The 16,303-nt window shown below is 39.5% G+C and overlaps 1 protein-coding gene across 1 annotated transcript in view; it reads left to right on the top strand.

The window, feature by feature from the left end:
- The first annotated feature begins 798 nt into the window (after window positions 1-798).
- The window catches only part of grin2aa (glutamate receptor, ionotropic, N-methyl D-aspartate 2A, a), a 359,092-nt gene continuing 343,587 nt past the window's right edge, over window positions 799-16,303 (top strand). Inside the window, exon 1 of the mRNA XM_051933393.1 lies at window positions 799-1,953. Within this exon, the coding sequence (XP_051789353.1) occupies window positions 1,936-1,953 (18 nt within the window). The 5' untranslated portion in view covers window positions 799-1,935. The remainder of the gene's footprint in view (window positions 1,954-16,303) is intronic.

Raw genomic sequence — 16,303 nt, 5'->3', positions numbered from 1 at the left:
CAGGGGTGCCGATAATTTTGGCCATGACTGTATCTCTGTTTGTTTGTCTGTCTGTCTGTCTGTCTGTTAGTGTAAATATTGTATTTTGCCAGTCTTGTCCCCTCGCTAACTTAACTATGGTAGGAGATGCCAATCTTGCAGTACGATTAAACATCTCAGTATCTAGATCGGCACTTAAAGCTCAAGCACTCTTATTTTACATCAAGTTTTGCTGTAGTCATTGGTTTTGCCAAAGATAAAATTACACTAACAATCTTTTATCTTTAGACGTTTATCTTAGAGAAAATCGGATTCATTAGAAATTCAGGTCATCCCGCATTATTAAGAGTTTAGGAGTTGAGAGTAGTCGGGATTATCTATCTATCTATCTATCTATCTATCTATCTATCTATCTATCTATCTATCTATCTATCTATCTATCTATCTATCTATCTATCTATCTATCTATCTATCTATCTATCTATCTATCTATCTATCTATCTATCTATCTAGTTACGCTGGTTTTAGCTAGGGAATGCACTTAGCTTTCTCATGCTGCTCCCCACCAAGGCACACGCGCGCCGCTATAGGTTCTTCTGCAGACAGTGGTCCCGATTCACTGGCTGGCGACAAGCTGCAGTATTTTACAAGCTGCGGTAGACACATTTGTGCGACTGTCGGGCATCTTACTGTACATCTTCTCTTATAATGTTGCAAATATTTACGTCACCTAACTCGAATGTGTGTGTGTTGTTTGAGGGGGGTCAGTGCTTCGTGTCTCAGAGTTTTGACAGGCAGTGAATGTAAAGACGTGTTTAACGATCTACATATACGTCGTTTTCCCTTTCATGATAATAACAGAGCCCAGGTTGAAACGAACTTCAACGTGGAATACGCTGTGTAGCTGCAGTCCATAAGAGCGAATGCTGAAGAAAATTTAAAACGCCATGTCCACGTCACCGAAAAGAAGATAACACACTGACACACACACACGCACACGCACACACACACACACACACACAAGCGGTCACACGCGCGTGCACGCAGCCAACACGAGCGCGACTCCAGTCGAGCTGCTCCAGTTACCTCGTACTGAAATTGTTCTGAAATCCTGCTACAAATATTCCCGTCGATGTCTGCATCCACACTCGTCTGGTAGAAGCAAAACGTGGAGTTATTTATAAAGAAAGTGCGACGGATAAAAAGAATCCAAAGAGTAGCTGAAAATAATTTACGTAATAATGGGCTGCGGAGAAAATATTGATTTGGATTTTTTTTAAATAAGCGAGGGTGTTTTTTTTTAACCAAGACTGCGGGAAAAGATGTATTTGTGGGGCTCAGTGGATGAGCTGAAAACAATAAAACTGATCAAAGAAGATGCTGGGTGAGCGATCTCTTATCCACATAATGGGATTTCATTCCAAATGTCGCAGCAGGCGCACAGGGGTTCTATTAAGTTGTTTTTTCCTTCTTTTCCCTTTGCTGAAGCTGAAGTTCACTGGATGCTTTTGCTCCCCATTTTGTCAGCGTACAGCAAGTGATTCCCTTCCTTTGGAAGAGCTGTAATTCTCCAGTTCACCTTAAGGACGTGTTATTGACTGAACCCCCCAGATTCCGTGGAGCGCTGAGGAATGCAAAGTAGTCCGCTATATTCAGGACCCTCGCTATATAATTATTTGTGTTAAAAAAATCCGGATTCATTTTTGCCTATTTTTTTTTAATAACCTCCATTCCACAAGGAGAGAAAACAATGCAGGTGGAGATGTCAAGGAAATAACGGTGTGGCATTTGCAAAGGGAGCGAGGAACGTTGGATTTTTTTGTTTAAATTATTATTATTGCTATTTTTGAAAAAAGAAGAAGTTGCTCTGGGGTACTTCGGTTGTTATGATTATCCGCATGTACCACGGGATTGTACCACTGGTAGGATGCCATCTCAGAATCTTATGCAGGAGCTATGTGGAAAAGAAATGTCGTAAGTATGTTCGCATGAGCATGTATTTATTTAACACAAATGTACAGTACACGCCATGCAATGTGTGTACATGCCCCATTCCAGCATTTTTGACGCATGCATGTAATGAAGCAAAAAATAGCTCAAATGAATGCGACACTCTTTGAGTATTATTGTTATTGGAAGCTGCAGCACATTTCTATTTAAGGTGAACAGTCTAGTCACGATTTAACAAAATCCAAACATTTACAATGGAGTCTTTTTTTTTCCGTATCCCGGGTCGGTGAATGAGAGAGGGAGAGAGAGAGCATATACAGAGATAAGGCACATGCATTGGGAGCCTTTGAGAGCTCTTAATCTTTTAATAAAATTATAGATTCAACATACAAACATGTATTCACGTGTGGCTTGTCCCTTTCCCTTAGCAGCCCAAGTGAAGTTGAGCCTCGGTCATGTGCACAGCAGTAGCGTTTCCAGCGTTTCTTCCTACCTTGAAAGCATCCGGGCTGCGCGGCTGCGGTAAAAATAAGCGCCCAACTCCTCTCTTTTATCACTGAGGGGACGGCTTTAATGGAGGGCTCGTCTTGACTGTTGCGGGAAAATTGAATCAACTTGAGGATATCAGAGATCGTTGTCGGGTTCAACGCATTCTTGTGGCATTTGGTTCGGCGCGTTGAATGCCGATGGCTAATTTTGTACACCAACTTTGAGCGCCTACTTGCTGGGTTAGTTACTGGCGCGTTTGGACTGGGATCCGAAAAGTATGCGGCGTATGCGGAAGACTGCATGAAGGGAATCAGCAGTCATAATGTCCCTAGCCTTCCAATACGCAAATCTTATTGTTGCTCTAAAGGTATGTTCAGAATAATTTTAAATAATAACAATTAATTTGTTAGGGTGGGGGTTGTCTGGGGGCTTGATTATTTGTACGTGAAACCACAGAGGGGCGCTCGTGTATAAAGAATCTATCTACAGTAGATCTATAACGTTATGTATTATGTAATGCATTTCATATATGGTATAGTGCCTTTCATCTATCTATCTATCTATCTATCTATCTATCTATCTATCTATCTATCTATCTATCTATCTATCTATCTATCTATCTATTATATAGTGCCTTTTCTATCTATCTATCTATCTATCTATCTATCTATCTATCTAATAATACCTTTCACATCTATCTATCTATCTATCTATCTATCTATCTATCTATCTATCTATCTATCTATCTATCTATCTATCTATCTATCTATCTATCTAAACTGTGTCCTCCTCATGAGCTCTCCGAATCAGTGAAGTCTGTACCTTCAGCCTACTTAATCATGCGGCATTCGTGTAAGCCTTGGTGCTTCTTACTTTCTTTGGCTATAGTATTGAAGAAGAAGGTAAAATTCAGACACATATTTGCTATTCTGGCGAAGCTACATTCAGAGTACTTAAGGATGTCGCTTGGGACGTTAGAATAAAGGTACTGCATAAGGAATGATATGGCCTGTTAAAAAAATAAAATAAGAAAAAAAAGCAGATGTATTACATGTTTCCAAAATAACATCAAAACAGGTAGATGAAAGCAGAAAAAAAAAAACGAATAAGTGTGACGTGATATGACGCATTAAAAATGATCCCCTTTTCATATGATAGCGAAGTTCACTACTGCAATGCTCCTTTTACATCCAGGATGTCACTTTTTACGATCAGCGTAACTTGGTGAAGGCAACTGTTAAAGGCGATCGCAGAATCATAAAAGTTAAAAAACATTATGAACGTACACCCCACACCCCATTTTCAACTTTGATCCCCAGTTTTGGGTGTTTTAGGGCCAGATAGCTCCGCTCCAGCTGACGCAAGGCATGGATGACCTCTACCATAGACTATATCATCTCAGGGGCAAGTCAGCTCCGCTAATCAAGCTAAACTGCGAGTCTTCCAGATGTGAGAAGAATTTTAAGTACCCGAAAAAACATACATAAACAAGGGGAGAACTATAAAACTATATTAACATTAAGCAGGGTAGGATTTGTACCCAAATGGCAGTGATCATATAAATACTGCGGCACAGGACGCTGTAGATTTAGTATTCGCTTTTTTGTCTCACTGCACTCGCTACTGCAGGATAAGTCTCTGATGTCCGCGACCTATTTATGGATCTATACAGACTGTTTGCATTTCCAGTACCCATAATTATTACACCAGCATTTGAGTGACATGATCATAGATAGTGTGGGTGCGACTGCAGCACCACACTTTCTTTTGGGGTCTTTTTGTAAAACTAACTTAAAGCCTGAATGCGACTCTGTTCCCATTGCAATTACAGAAGGTTACCTTTTGAGGTACAGAACGCAGGTTATTCAATAGTCCACAGTTATGCTTAATTCAGATTCTTGCTTACAGTCATGATTAGGTATAGCTCTAGTTTGTTGAACTGTTTTTAGCCTGTTTAGTTCTAGTTAAGATTCTGTGTCAACAGATTCCTTTAATTAGCGGGTGACAGATAGAATAGCATGTGCAGATGTGCTATAACCAAACTAGTGAATTGGCAGAAAACACAGCAAACACACTAAATATAGTTAGCTTTAAAACTGAGTATTTGGACTGATGATGAACGCTCGAACAAAAGACCAGACAAGAGTTTTTATAAGAAATTTAAAATAGCTGTAACAAAAACTGGCAGCCTCCGTACAGAGAATGCTCACTTGCTTGGTGTGATCAGAGTGAATTAGCTACATGAGTGACAGATGTTTCCTTCATCAATTTTCCACGTGTTATTGCCTTCTCATAAGAGAGTCTGGGTTTGATCTACAACAGGACACCCTCTGCATCCAGATGAGGAGTTCAAGTGAGAAAAAGACAGGATAAACTGATGTGGTGAATAATACGACATCACCGACAGCTGTAATGAAGCAAGTCGATAAGAGCTTCCACGAAAAGCTGTCTTGACTCAAAAATGTGACTCACCTCTAAGTGACAGCTCAACATTGGCAACTTCATTTAACGCACTAAATATTCACGCGATGTGCATCTGAAATCGTGTCGCCACACCCCTCTACTCCCCGCCCACCATGAAGTTGAAGCTTCAGCGCATTCATCGGATTTTGTTTGCAAGTCCGGCACACTAACGAAGCTCTGACAGGCAACATAATGCGCAAACCTTACTACAGTAACTGCAAAAGTAATACGACGGTGATGACTCAGTGATTAAAAAAAAAAAAAATCAGTGAAATCCCTTGACAAGATAAAATCATAGAGTGCTCTCTCGCGCGCTGCTGTAATCATTTTGGAGAGCAGTTAATAAGTAAAACTTCTGCAGCAGCTTGAAAATGAGGATCAAGTCTCTCTTGTACCGCAGCACCGGGGAAACTCCTGGATTAACCGTCTCGGGATTCAAATTATTTATGGAGAGAAGATGGGTCGGAGATCAAAACAATTCAATAACTTGTTTGAGAATAATGTAAGAGCCATTGCAATAGTGCGATCGATCAATCAATCTTTCGTTTCATACGCCTTTTATCACTAGAAGACAGCCTCCCATGGCAGTTTACAGCGAAGAGTAATTGTTTGCTTCTCTGCCTGTCCTTTAATAAAAACGACAAATAAAGATAGGCTCCGGCTCCTAAATAAGTGAGTGTGAGAAAAGATTTATGAATGGAAAGTAGTATGCTTGTCATATGTATATACTGTATAAAGATATATAAGTTGCGTTAGAAAAGAAACACGCAAGTAAAATACTAAAGCACGGAGAGACGTGCACAGAGTATTTTTCCTCACGACTAAATTATTCAGCTTTCTCTGGAGTTGTGACATCTCTTTGTGATAACGTGCTCCCTGTTCACCTACAATAAACCACTCAACATTTCACTTATTGTGAAATGTACTAACTCTTGCGGCTGTTTACCATTCATCTTTCCATTCTTTTTGTTCTCCTGCTAACGGATTTCTCTGCACATTAAGATGCTTTCTCCAACACAAATTTGTAGGGGACTGGATGCACCCCATGTAGCATGAGAACATGAATGGTAGGACAGGAATAGATAGATAGATAGATAGATAGATAGATAGATAGATAGATAGATAGATAGATAGATAGATAGATAGATAGATAGATAGATAGATAGACTGAAAGGCACTACGTAATAGATAGATAGATAGATAGATAGATAGATAGATAGATAGATAGATAGATAGATAGATAGATAGATAGATAGATAGATAGATAGATAGATAGACTGAAAGGCACTACATAATAGATAGATAGATAGATAGATAGATAGATAGATAGATAGATAGATAGATAGATAGATAGATAGATAGATAGATAGAAAGATAGATAGATAATTAATCCCCTTAGGGAAAATAAACCCTGGACAAGCAGCTGGTCCTGCTTAGTTATGCAGGACCCATTTGGAGTCTCTCTTTAACTTAAACTGCACTCTTAAAATAAAGCTGATAAACTGGTTTTCCATACTTAGCTCTCAAAAGGATGAAGGTTTCAGAAAGAACCATTTAATTCATTTAAATCTGTCTCAGGATCCTTATATAAATAACATTATTATTATTATTAATAGTAGTAGTAGTAGTTGTATTAAATAAACATGAATTGATTATTATAAGAATTTTATAAAATGCCAGTAGGCTCCTGGTTTTAAAAAGACCTTCACTGCATACAGTAATCTATTTACACTCTTAAATATAACAGTTCTTTAATGGCATTTTATAGTTCTTTACTGGTTTGTGTGGTTCCTCAGAGCCATTGCTTAACAAAGCACCATCTCATTCTGGGAAGGGTTCTCTGCATATGAAATTGGTTCTTTGTACTTTGAAAATCTTCCTAATATGTAGATAAAATGGCTATCTTTAATGAATGGTAGACTACTTATAGCAAGACACTTAACAGATTTTCAAAACCTGGACTTAGCCTTGCTATTGTATACAGCAAGAGTTCTTTAAAAGTCGTGACCCATTGGTATTTCACTTATCTGCTACCATCTATTCATTGTTATTTACTGAATGAAGCTTGTTGCAGATCCAAATATATAGCGGTTCTTTCTGGAACCTTCATGTGGGTTGTTTTGGGCGTTTCTCTAAAGAATCGTTCTGGCCCATTTATTTTTGTGAGCGTAGGTATTATGCATTCGTCAACATATTAGGAACTTTTTCAAAGCTCAAGGGACTAATTTTATATGCAAAGAATTCTTCCTATAATGAAATGGTTCTTTGTCAAGCAAAGTTTCAAGGATGAATTAAAAATCCAGTAAAATGCCACTGCAGGACCATTCACGTTAAGAGTGTTGAACCAGTGGTGTTATTTCTGGCTTCTGGGTCTTCTTAAGTCATTGATCTGTGTCGTCAATCCCCTGAACTTCGAGTCGCCCAACCCCCACATCTCCCCAAAACTTCACTATAACATCAACGTGCGCGAAGCCCCTAGCGAATGGAGGGTCAGTTGGGAGGAGGAGGGGAACTTTAGGTTCTTTGATCAGGCATTCATGTACATCTCGCGTGATAATCGTGGGAGACGTGGGTTGGTAGGGGGTGCTAAGTCCATGATAATTGCTAAAACTAACTATGGCCCATGTAGGACATTGAAGAAAAGTGGTGAGGACCAGGCGTGAACATGCACTAAAGCAGCGTTAACCTCAGCACCATTATACCGACTCTACTAGACTGCTGAGTTTTGCTCAATGTATTTTAACATCATTAGGGACTGTGATTTTTAGTAGCTTGTATAATCCTTCACAACTTATTGTGATGATTTGCTTTGTTATCTCATGATCAGTAACAGTTGCAGTGAGCACTGGAGTTGCGACTACACTGAAAAAAGTATAACCTCCATTCAACTCAAAATAATTGAGGTAATGATTCACACTTAATATTTTCAATCTGAACCAATATAATTCTTTTTATCTTATTGAACCCACAATTTTCAAGTTGAGGTAAATCATTTAGAGTTATTGGGTGCAATTTACTTGTTTTATACTGAAGTAAATCTGTTTTTTAAGTTGTTACAATTTAAAATGGTTTGTTGTTCGTAACCTGTTTTAATGCTATTAGAAATATTATGAACATAACACATTCCTATGCTGTACCTTTTATATTTATTTAAAAATCTAGTGCAAATACACAAGCATTTTGCAGCGTAAATCTGAAATATATAAGAAAACATTATTAAATGTTTCTACAGCTTTCTTAGAATGTTTTATTGCGAGAATGTAGAATGTAGAATGTTTTATTATGAGTTCTTATACTTAAAATTAACAGTAGAGGAACAAGGTTACTTACCAGAAATCCTCCATTATAAAAGTCTGCTGCTGAAAATGACCAGACCTGTATAGACACGTCCACTCCACTCGGGAAAGTGTTCTTCTTTTTTGGCAACTGGAAAGCCAGCACGCTGGAAAGTTCAACCGTAAGAATATACAAACGGCTCCTCGCACACAGCACACGAACACCCTTAAACATTACGATAACTGAAATAGGTTTTTTATGTTTATTCCTTCCACCATAACTTACTTTGGTAGAAACATTTTTTTTTTACTTTGATTGAGATCTGAAACCAAATATTTCAAGCTACAACACTAAATGACTAATCTTAAGTTGCTTGAAAGAGAAAATTTACGTTGAATGAGCAACATCAATGTTATACTTTTTTCAGTGTAACCCATTAATATACACAAGAAAATATGAAGAGTCCATCAGTCCAATTTATAAACCTTCTTATCGTAAGCAGGGAAGCCAAAGTCTATCACTGAAAGCACAAGATGCAAAGCAGGAACAATTCCTGGACAGGGCTCGGTTGCTTACTAATTTATGTTGACTTCAACGCCTGTGGTCGTAGCGCACGTTCTGCTGCACGAAACATCGGCATCTTTAAGGACTCGACCACAATATCTTAATATAGGCTCAAGTTTATTGCGGTGGTGGGCAAAATATCAGTTTGACATACACGCTTTGACATATTATTACTGTTTTTGGGCCTTAATATTAGTACATTGTAAATGCTATGGCTTTTGAAGTCCAAACTGAGATTGGTCAGAAAATGGTATCTCACTGCTGTTGGGTATCTTTTAGCTACTGTCTGTGTATTGTTAATATATTAATTGATCCCACGCTGACTTTCACAAACACGCTTAATAAAATGCATAGTTATGAGGGCTGTCCCGGCAACTCAAGGTGGAGCGGCAGTGGGCCACTCGAGCACAGCCATTCAGTTCCAATCTGGAATTGTCAGTGAAGTATTTGGGGATATAAAGGGATGAACCACAGCACCCGGAAGAAATGCCCCATTAACAAAGTGCAGTGTGACACCATGCCAGTCTTTTTTAAATGCCTATAGAGAGGCAAAAATGGAATCAAGCAGAAAATAACTGACTGGCCCACATGTAAATAATTGTCATCTTAGGCTAATCAGACCGTTTAGAGCAGTTTAAAAGGGTTTGCATTTCAGCTCTTGTAAGTAGATCTCTTAAAACCAGGACAAGTCCACCCACCTTCAAACCCGTCTATTACATTAGTCTCTTTACTAACCTTACAGGCCGGCATATCTCACCAGCATCCAAAAGGAGGCAGAAACCATGCAGTACTGCAGAAGTGAGAGTCATTGGACTTTATGCATACGTGTTGAACAGTTTAAAGTCCAAGATTGTCCCTACCTCAAAAAAATATATTTTTCTAGATTCAATTAACTGTGTTCTGCCAACAATTTCCACAAATTGTAAAGAGAAGTATTTAGTGTTGTCTCCTTAAATGACTTACACTAAGTCAACACAATGTGGTCAAGTCAGATGAAATACATTTCCTTATGTTCCACAAACTAAACTAACTGACATAACCTCAACTTTGTTTTAATTTACTGGATTTAATGTACAAACTAAATGGACTCACATAAAAGATACGTCACAGCCCCGTTGTCTTTAATTAACCGTAGATAGCAATATTGATGAATTACATCTTGTGTAACAAATATTCAAAGTATATCAACATTGCTCAATTTGTTTAGTGTGTAGTCATTCAATTCTTATGACATAAGGTAATCAGGTTATATTGTGGTTGATTGTATCTTTCACACAATCTTAACATTAATTAAATTGATGTTTTGGAAACAAAGAAAAAGATGCTTTTCTGATGGTGAGGTGAGCAACAGTAAAACAAACAAACAAACAAACAAACAAGAAAAAGTCTCATAATTCGGCTTCCACAATCCCACAAAATGGCATTTGAAAAAAAAAATAAAGAATTTATTATATCTTTAACTTTCATTCCAGGTACACAAAGGTGTGAGGATCCCTCGGAACGCGTCGTCAACAAAATGGGCGGCTCTTTATGGAAAATATCACACTTTATGCAAATATGGGATAGTCATGAACATAAAACGTGACAAGTTTCAATGAAATCAGCTTAATTTAAGTGGGGACTCCATGTTTTGAGGATTAGAAAAAGTATTAATTCTGAATAAGATTAACATAAAATGTGTGAGTAATGACAGCAGTCTCTGAGACAGGTTATGCGTCTGTTGAAATCAGATACTGTAATCTGGCTGTGTTGTTTCAACATAAATTAATTGTGTTAGTGTGACACCTAACAGATTTAAGTCAATGGAACAAGAGAAAGGTACATAATTCCAGAAAACATCATTATTTTAAATTAAATACATAAAGTGAACATCTCCAATAGTTCATTTTTTGAGTGTAAAATGGATTCAAAAACTATTCTGACTCCTTCAGTTTCTGCACACTTTGTTGTGTTACAGTCAGTTATTGTCCAACCCACTATATCCTAACACAGGGACACGGGGGGTGTCTCGCTGGAGCCAATCCCACCCAGTGCAGGGCGCAAGGCAGGAAACAAACCCCGGGCAGGGTGCCAGCCCTGCGCAGGGCACACGCACCCACACACCAATCACACACTAGGGACAATTTAGGATCGCCAATGCGCCTAACCGGCATGTCTTTAATTTTAAATGGATACATTTGTCATTTTTTCCCATCAATATACACTAATGACAAAGTGAAAACAAGTTTCCAAAAAGATTTGAAAATATATTAAAAATCAAAAACTGAAATCTCTCATTTATGTAAGTATTCAAACCTTTAATTAAATACTTTCTAGAGTCCCCTTTGGCAGCATTTCCAACTTCCCATCTTCTTCTGGTATGTTTCTATAAGCTTTGCACACCTTTGTTTTTATTTTTTATTTTGATATACTTTATAAATCCCTGAGGGCAACTTCTATTTGTCGCATGTCCTTTGGGGGTCAGAGCACAGGATCAGCCATTGTACAGCAACCCTAGAGTAAATCTTCCAAGCAGATCCTCTCCAGCTCCATTAGACTGGGTGGGAAGCACCTGTGAACTGACATCTTCAGATGTTCTATGGGGTTTAAGTCTGGGCTTTGGCTGTGCCACTCATGAACAGTCAGAGACTTGTCCTGAAGTGACTCCAGCATTATCTTGGCTGTATGCTTCAGGTCATTGTCACGCTGAAAGATGACCTCCCCCCTGCCCCCAGTGTGAGGTGGTGTGCACTTTAAAGCAGGTTTTCCTCAAGGACCTCTCCTTTGGCTACATTCATCCTTCCCTCAATTCTGACCAGTTTTCCTGTCCTTGCCACTGAGAAGCATCACCATAGTGTGAAGCTGTCACCACCATGCTTCACCACAAGGCTTATTTCTTGGAGGTTTGAAGAAGAGTTTAATTTTTGTCTCACCAGTCCAGAGAATTCTTTCCTTGTGCTCTCAGCGTCCTTTAAATACTGTTTGGCAAAGGTGGCTTTTATCAAAACACACTGCCATAAACAGCTACTTGATGGAGTGCAGCTGAGATGGTCAACCTTCAGACAAGTTCTCCCATCTCAGCACAGGACATTTGAAGCTCTGTTAGAGTGACCCAAGCCCTTCTTGCCCAGTTACTCAATTTGACAGGACAGCCACCTCTAGGAAGAGTCTTGGTTGTTGCAAATGTCTCCCATTTCACAATTATTGAGGCTGCTGTGTTCCTGGGAATACTCAAAGCTTTAGAACTGCAATTATCCACTTGTCCTGCTCTAAGCGACACCACAATTTGATCTTGGAGGTCTACAGAGAATTCCTTGGACTTCCTGGCTTGGTTTGTGTCCTGACCATGCAATGTGAGTCGAGGGACCTTCTATACACAGTTGTGCGCCTTTCCTAATTATGTCTGATCAATTGAAGTTACCACAAGTGGACTCCAAACTATGTGTAGAAACATCTCAATGATGATCAGCGAAATGGGATGCACCTGACCACAGTTTGGATTGCCACAGAAAAAGGGTCTGCATACTTGTATGAATGAGAGGAGTCAGTTTTGATTTTTAATAAATTTGCAAACCTTTTTGAAAACATGTTTTCATTTTGTCATTAAGGGTTATTGAGAGTAGACTAATTGGCAAAAATGGCAAATGCACTTAAAGTGCAGGCAGTGTGGTGTAGTGGTTAAGGCTTTGGACTTGGGGGTTTAAATGCCACTACTGACACTGTGTGAACCTGAGCAAGTCACTTGACCTTCCTGTGCTCCAGAAAAACTGTAACCAATTGTAAATGTTGTAAGTCGAGTTAGATAAAGGTCAGTCAGACAGTCATTTTCCAACCTGCTATATCCTAACTACAGGGTCACGGGGGTCTGCTGGAGCCAATCCCAGCCAGCACAGGGCACAAGGCAGGAACAAATCCCAGGCAGGGCGCTAGCCCACACACACCCGGGACAATTTAGGATCACCAATGCACCTAAACTGCCTGTCTTTGGATTGTGGGAGGAACTCCACGCAGACATGGGGAGAACATGCAAACTCCACGCAGGGAGGACCCGGGAAGCGAACCCAGGTCTTCTTACTGCGAGGCGGCAGCACTACCACTGCGCCACCTAGATAAAGGTGTCAGCCAAATATATAAGTTGAGTCTAGAACAGAATAAAGTATACAGAAAGTAAAGGGGGTCTGGATCCTCTGTATATTTATTAAAAAAATTCCAATTTCTGTTTTAGCCTGTTCCAAATGTGTTCACACACCCTCCACTCATCCATTACGAAACCTTCTTATCCCTTTCGGGGCTGCAGAGGCCATTCTGTATCTTGACAGAATAAGCACATTAAAGCACTGCAAGGCACACTCACGCACTCCAGCACTTGCATCTCTGATTTCGATTTAAAGGGTTAGAAGATGGATACATGGATGGATTATATTTAAAACTAGTCCAGACAGATACAGTTCTCTTTGTAAGGCAACTCTATAGCACATCCATCTATTATCCAAACTGCTATATCCTAAGTACAGGGTCACAGGGGTCTGGTGGAGCCAATCCCAGCCAACAAGGCAGCAAACAAACCCTGGGCAGGGTGCCAGCCCACCGCAGGGCACTCACACCCACTAGGGACAATTTAGGATCGCCAGTGCACCTGACCTGCATGTCTTTGGACTGTGGGAGGAAACCCACACAGACACGGGGAGAACATGCAAACTCCACACAGGGAGGACCCGGGAAGCGAACTCAGGTCTCCTTACTGTGAGGCAGTAGCGCTACCACTGTGCCACTGTCTATAGCGCATGATTTTGAAATTTTCAATTTTGAAGCCCAAGGACACTCATTTCAAATAGGAAATGTTAAACTGGGGGATTAATTGCTTTTATCTGGGATCTGGAGTACATAACATGTTCACAAGTTAGAAATGCAAATAATTCACGAGCATCATTGTAACATAAAAAGAATATGGTATACCCTGTTGATTTTCAATGAAAGTCGAGTCTACTGGTGCACAAAATAAACTTTGTTTGATTTTGTTTGACCGTTTTCTCAAATGTCAGCCATTAGAGATTACATAGACTGTATGCTAACACTGTGCAATTCTAACCGCGCTCTAAACAGCTGTAAAAACATCGCATACGCTACTAAAATATTTACACACTCCAGTTGTCACTTGATATACCAAACTCTTGTCAGTAATAAAAGCCCAGTAGAGCTGAGAAAAAGAAGAGCCGACTCTTCTGCAAGTTTAGAGATGCACATTACAGGAGCTCAGTTTCGTTTCTCTTGGAGGCGTTGCACGTCTGAGCCTTTTGTGTTTATCGGGATGAAGGGAGTCTGATATGAATTACATTTGGCACAGATGCTTGAGTGGTCCAGCTTTGAAACACAGCGGAACCAGTTACGTTCGAGCGGCAGGAAAAAAACGAAAGTGTGATCTCTAAATGTGAAGACAAAGTTCCCTATTGGCACACTTCAAAGATGCCAGGCTCTGGCTTCCTGCTACACTGCAGACAGAACGCCTTTTTCTACAAACAGATGGGATGTAATGTTGACTTTTCAAAATGTGTAATTATTGTGTTGGTTTGCTGCACCTCCTAAGCACTTGTTATTTCCCATTATGTCTTTGCCAGTGGGTCGTCTCTTTAATACCACTGTGCTTGGTTAAGCATTACAGTTGCTAGGTCACATATTGTAATAAAGAACAAAGACTTACAATGTCTTGGCACTCCTTGTAGGACCACATCCTGCTCTGAACTGTCTGTTGACATGAAAAGCTCTCAGTCTCTTTTACTAAAAGTCAGGAGAAGTGTGGAATTGAAATCTATTTATGGGAAGAGAACATAAATGCACTGATTTATTTGGACTTAACTTTTTGGTGGGTAAAGGGAGTGGATTCAAATTTCAGAAAATGGCGATGGATAATAGAAAATCAGTGTGCATTATATGTGTATTTAGCTGGGTCCTTGCATAAGCCACTATGGTCTGTTAAACATTAATATAACTGACCAGTAACGCCGCACAGCACGGTAACGTGCAGTGAATACACTTGACTTACAGTTTTCATCCTCTTTCTCTGTACGTTTAGCATTTGTTTGCTCAGAGGTTGATGCGCTTGCTGCTTCCTGAGCAGCTCTTCTTTTCTCCACCCTAGCGGCTCGCTTCTTCTCTACTTCTGTCGGCATCTTTTCACGTTAAAACTGATTAAGTCAGTGTTTGTGTTGCAATTACGTAGTGCGTTTTCTTTAATTTTTCACTTAAGCTGGCACTTAAATCTTCAATCTGCCTCAAGAATGATTTAAGATATGAAGAGATAGAGGAAGTGAGTGGTCCACTCCAAGGAGTACTTGGAGGCCCACATTAAAGAAAGGTCTCGGAACCCAGAGGAACTATATAAGAAATGGCAGAGCAGGCTTCTTTTTCCTTGGAAGACTGTGTTCCTTTAATGTGGGTTGTGACATCCTTCACATCTTCTGCATTTCTGTGATGGCTAGTGCAGTTTTCTATGCTGGGATGTGCTGGGTTGGTAACATCACTTTAAAAGAGTCCTACTGAAGCAACATGCTAAAAAGGACAAGCCCAGTTATTGGATGAATTCTGGACCCCCTGGAGGTAGAAGCAAAGGTGAGAATTAAAGCAAAACTGAGTGCCATTATGAACACTGCTGCACATCCTCTCTTTAACAACATGGACTTTTATCCAATGAATCATTCAGCAGAACTCTGTCAGGAGATGCTATGGGGGCTCCTTTATACTGCACCAGTAATGGCGCAGTGAATACACTTGACCTGAGCATTCCTAGTTTTCATACTCTTTCTCTGTCCGTTTAGCATTTGTTTGCTCAGAGGTTGATGCGCTTTCTGCTTCTTGAGCAGCTCTTCTTTTCTCAACCCTAGCAAGACCGCTTCTTCTCTTCTTCCGTCGGCATCTTTTCACGTTAAAACTGATTAAGTCAGTGTTTGTGTTGCAATTACTTAATTTTTCACTTGAGTTGACACTTAAGTCTTCAATCTGCCTCATGAATGATTTAAGATATGAAGAGGTAGGGGAAGTGATGGCGAAGGTGGTAGGGATTAGAATGGCATCCGTATGCATGCACTGCACGGCCCCCCTGCTGCCCACTGCCGAGAGTTGATTCTACAATAAAATAAAATAAAAATAAAAAGAGGAATAACCTTGTATGTCAATCATCACCCCGAAAGTGGATAGTAGACGTCACATAGTATATGTGTACCAAATTTCAGTCCAAACGGTTTGCGAGCTACAGGTGATTTAAAATGCTGGACAGACAAACGAACAGCCACGGTAGTGTATTATAGAAGAAGATAAGAAGATGATAGAGATGTGAGTACACTGCAAAAATGTAAATACATTAAACTAGACAAAAAAAACTTTAACTGTTTACTGTTATTTAGCAAAAATATCTGCCAATACAGTAAGTAAAATTTACTTGACAAAATTTCTTAAAGTAAGCTAAAAAATTGTAAATGCAGATTTTTTAATAAGTCAGTAATTCTTAAAATAAGGAAAACATGATTTAATGTCACAATATAAATACGTTTCACTTGCTTAGATTTCATTTTTTGCCGTGTAGGTGGGAATAACAGTTTACACTTACAAG

The sequence above is a fragment of the Erpetoichthys calabaricus genome, chromosome 11, assembly GCF_900747795.2.
Source record: "Erpetoichthys calabaricus chromosome 11, fErpCal1.3, whole genome shotgun sequence".
Taxonomy (NCBI): domain Eukaryota; kingdom Metazoa; phylum Chordata; class Cladistia; order Polypteriformes; family Polypteridae; genus Erpetoichthys; species Erpetoichthys calabaricus.
This window is presented reverse-complemented; position numbering and strand designations above follow the sequence as displayed.